General features: G+C 51.3%; 1 protein-coding gene across 1 annotated transcript in view; it reads right to left on the bottom strand.

Annotated features, from left to right (window-relative positions):
• Positions 1-362: 362 nt before the first annotated feature.
• Positions 363-3,398, bottom strand: part of rnf150b (ring finger protein 150b) — a 12,748-nt gene continuing 9,712 nt past the window's right edge. Inside the window, exons 4-7 of the mRNA XM_080544272.1 lie at positions 2,706-2,788; positions 2,326-2,422; positions 1,741-1,972; positions 363-1,148 (exon numbers count right to left, since the gene is read on the bottom strand). Of these exons, the coding sequence (XP_080400398.1) occupies positions 1,030-1,148; positions 1,741-1,972; positions 2,326-2,422; positions 2,706-2,788 (531 nt within the window). The 3' untranslated portion in view covers positions 363-1,029. The remainder of the gene's footprint in view (positions 1,149-1,740; positions 1,973-2,325; positions 2,423-2,705; positions 2,789-3,398) is intronic.

Genomic DNA, 3,398 nt, shown 5'->3' with positions numbered 1-3,398 from the left:
AAAAGCAGGGGTTGCCCCTACAGATGCTTGTCTAAAAAGCAGGGGTTGGCCCCACAGATGCCTGTCTAAAAAGCAGGGGTTGGTCCTACAGGTGCCTGTCTAAAAATCAAGAGTTGGCCCTAAAGATGCCTGTCTAAAAACCAGGGGTTGGCCCCACAGATGCCTGTCTGAAAACGCAGCAGACCACCTCTCATTGACCAGTAAAGAGACTGACAGAAAAACAGACTGAGAATAACCATGGCAACACTGTCAGTCAGGCTGTTCAGACAGACATACGGACAGACGGACAGACACAGACAGGCTAAAATAATACAGAGGAAACATGTTGAGATATAGGACCCTAGAATATATTCACAGGCAAACAGTTAAAACAATACTGTAGTTCAATACAATACTGCAGTATTACCATGGTGATACAATGTTAGGACACCACTTCACTTGTCTTGTTGCATTCCTTATCAGGATTCAGATTTTGGGATTCGTAGTGTCATACCCAATACAAAAGACAGACGGTATAGCAGGGACGATAGAGACAGTTCACTACATCTCCCAGAGTTCTTTGAGGTCTTTTCAAAAAATAAAAGTTCCAGCAAAATCAGTTCCAGTTCCTGTGTTTCACCAGGGTTAGAGAGAGTATATATGTGAGGTCACATACTGTGTGTGTGTGTGTGTGTGTGTGTGTGTGTGTATATGTGTATATGTGTGTGAGTGTGTGTGTGTGCCTCCTCCACCATATCCCAGGTATGTATGTACGGTCCATACGCGAGGTTAGAACAGGTTAGAACAGTGACAGGTGAGTCCACACAGGTAGGTCCAGAGACAGGTAACTGATATATAGAACACCCAGCACAGCCAGAGGTGAGGTCAGTCTGACTCTGTGTATCTCAGGTAGACAGGTCCATCTAGGAGTCTTGTGTCTATTATGTCCCCACCCGGTCCTGGCGTCCCCAGGTCTACACACAGGGCTCAGACTAACCGGGGTCTGGCCTGGGTCTATCCCGGGTCTGGTCTGGGTGTGGCCCCTCCCCCTCAGGACTTGTCCCCCGTGGGCGAGTGTTCCGAGGACAGGTCTTCGTCCGACAGGCCCGTCTCCACGGCGATGACCAAGGAGGCGACGGAGGCGCTGCTGGCCATTGGCTGGAGCTCACCTGGAGGACGACAGCAGGGCTGTTAGGACACACACACACGCACATGCACACAAACGCACACACATACACATACACATACACACACGTACGCATTCACACACACAGAGAGACACACACACACACACACACACACACACACACACAGAGATACACACGTACACATTCTCACACACACACACACACACACACACACACACACACACACACACACACACGGTGTGGGAGGGTATAATACCACTGACTGGCTCAGTGTTGGTTGGATGCAGTACATCACACCTACCACCGGATGGCACTACCAGAGCTGAGGTCACCGTGTGTTGTCAGCCTCTATCTGACTCCTAGATGTGTCAGTAAACATGAGGTTGAGGTCACCTTGCCCACCCTGTGACCTGTCCTGTGTGTAGTCAACTCAAGTGTGTACCTTTAGCTGTTATGCTAACGGATACGCTCCTTATGCTAGCAGCTACTGTGAGGATTAGCGTAGCCTCTTAGAGCGGTTAGATTAGTCTAGATTAAACAGGTGGACAGGTGCGGGTGTGTGTGTAGTAGACACCTCACCTGTGTGTGTGTGTGTGTGAGTTCGACCCCTCACCTGTGTGTGTGTCGGTGGTGGCGGTAACAGGACTGTCCCTCAGGGTGTCGGGGTCCTGGTAGTCTTGGGGCAGCCCCACCCTGCGGACCCCCGGGTCCAGCACCACCGACCCCCCCTCGCTTAGCGTCCCGTCACTGGCCCCCCCGGACACCACCGCCTCCAGGGGCAGCGCCCCCACCCCCACCGCCAGCTCATAGTCCAGGGGGAGCTCGTCCAGACAGTCTGCATTCAACTAGGGGGGAGAAGGGGGGGAGGAGGGGCGGAGAGAGTCAGTTCACATGGTGTTTCTTGCTGCAGGTTTGTTCCAGTTTGATTCAGTGATTCAGTTCATTTCAGCAGATCAGAACAGCCCAACTCTTCACCTCCCGTCACTCCTGTGTGACTGTGGTTGGACATAAACATCTTAAACACGTCTGGGTAAGACTACAGGACAGGTGAGGAAGGACAGACAGGTGAGGTAGGACAGACAGGTGAGGTAGGACAGACAGACAGGTGAGGTAGACAGGTGAGGTAGGACAGACAGGTGAGGAAGGACAGACAGGTGAGGTAGACAGGTGAGGTAGGACAGACAGGTGAGGTACTCACAGCGATGCCCAGAGCTTTCAGGATGTTCATCTTGCACATGGGGCAGGTACGGTGGTCCAGCAGCCAGGGGTCGACACAGCTCTTATGGAACAGGTGCCTAGAGGCAGAACACACACACACACACGCGCACACACACACACACGCACACGCACACGCGCACCAGAAGCCATTTCATTCACATAACCAGGAAGGTATACAGGGTATACTATTACAATGGACTTTATAAAGGTTCATACAGGCTTAGTAAGGTTCACACAGGGTTATAAACAGTTATTAAGGGGCTTATAAAGGTTCATAGGGGCTTAGTAAGGTTCATACAGGGTTATAAAGGTTCATAGGGGCTTAGTAAGGTTCATAAGAGACGGTTGGACCAGGCTTACCTGCAGGGGAGTATCCTCACTACATCGTTGGGCTTGTAACCCTCGATACACACAGCACAGTTGTCAAAGTCGGCCTCTGTCTCCTGACACACACACACACACAGACAGACACACAGACACACAGACAGACACACACAGACAGAAATAGACACACAGACACACACACACACAGACACACACACACACACACACACACACACACACACGTGAGTGTAAACACATGACGGCAGGGCAGACCATTTCAGTTCCAGACATATCTTATAATAACAGCGTTGGTCCCACTGCGCTGTGGAAGCCCATAAACAGCACAAAGTCAACAGAACTGCAGACCCAGGTCAACCATGTCTGCCAGTTAAATGTTTACGGTGCTGTTCTGGAGAGCGGCTCCCAGGGCAGACCTTCAGCCTGGCGCTGGTGGGCTGGTTCTGGGCAGCGTGGTGTTTCCATCACCCAGGGGCGGCAGGAAGGGGTTAACTATCCCCTACGTCACAGGTCCACTAGGGCACTACGGCTCCACCCAGAACCATGAACCTGCCAACGCTCCTCTGTGGCTAACAATGCTTAGGTTGAGGGTTCAATTCCCTCGGGGACCTTATATACTGGGAAATGTATGCACTCACTGTAATGTAATAAATGTGTGGATAAAGGCTGAACATGATGTCTGTTTACTACACCAACTTAGTAACACCACTT

The sequence above is a fragment of the Nansenia antarctica genome, assembly GCF_963989245.1.
Source record: "Nansenia antarctica genome assembly, chromosome: 13".
In the NCBI taxonomy this organism is placed as follows: Eukaryota; Metazoa; Chordata; class Actinopteri; order Argentiniformes; family Microstomatidae; genus Nansenia; species Nansenia antarctica.
This window is presented reverse-complemented; position numbering and strand designations above follow the sequence as displayed.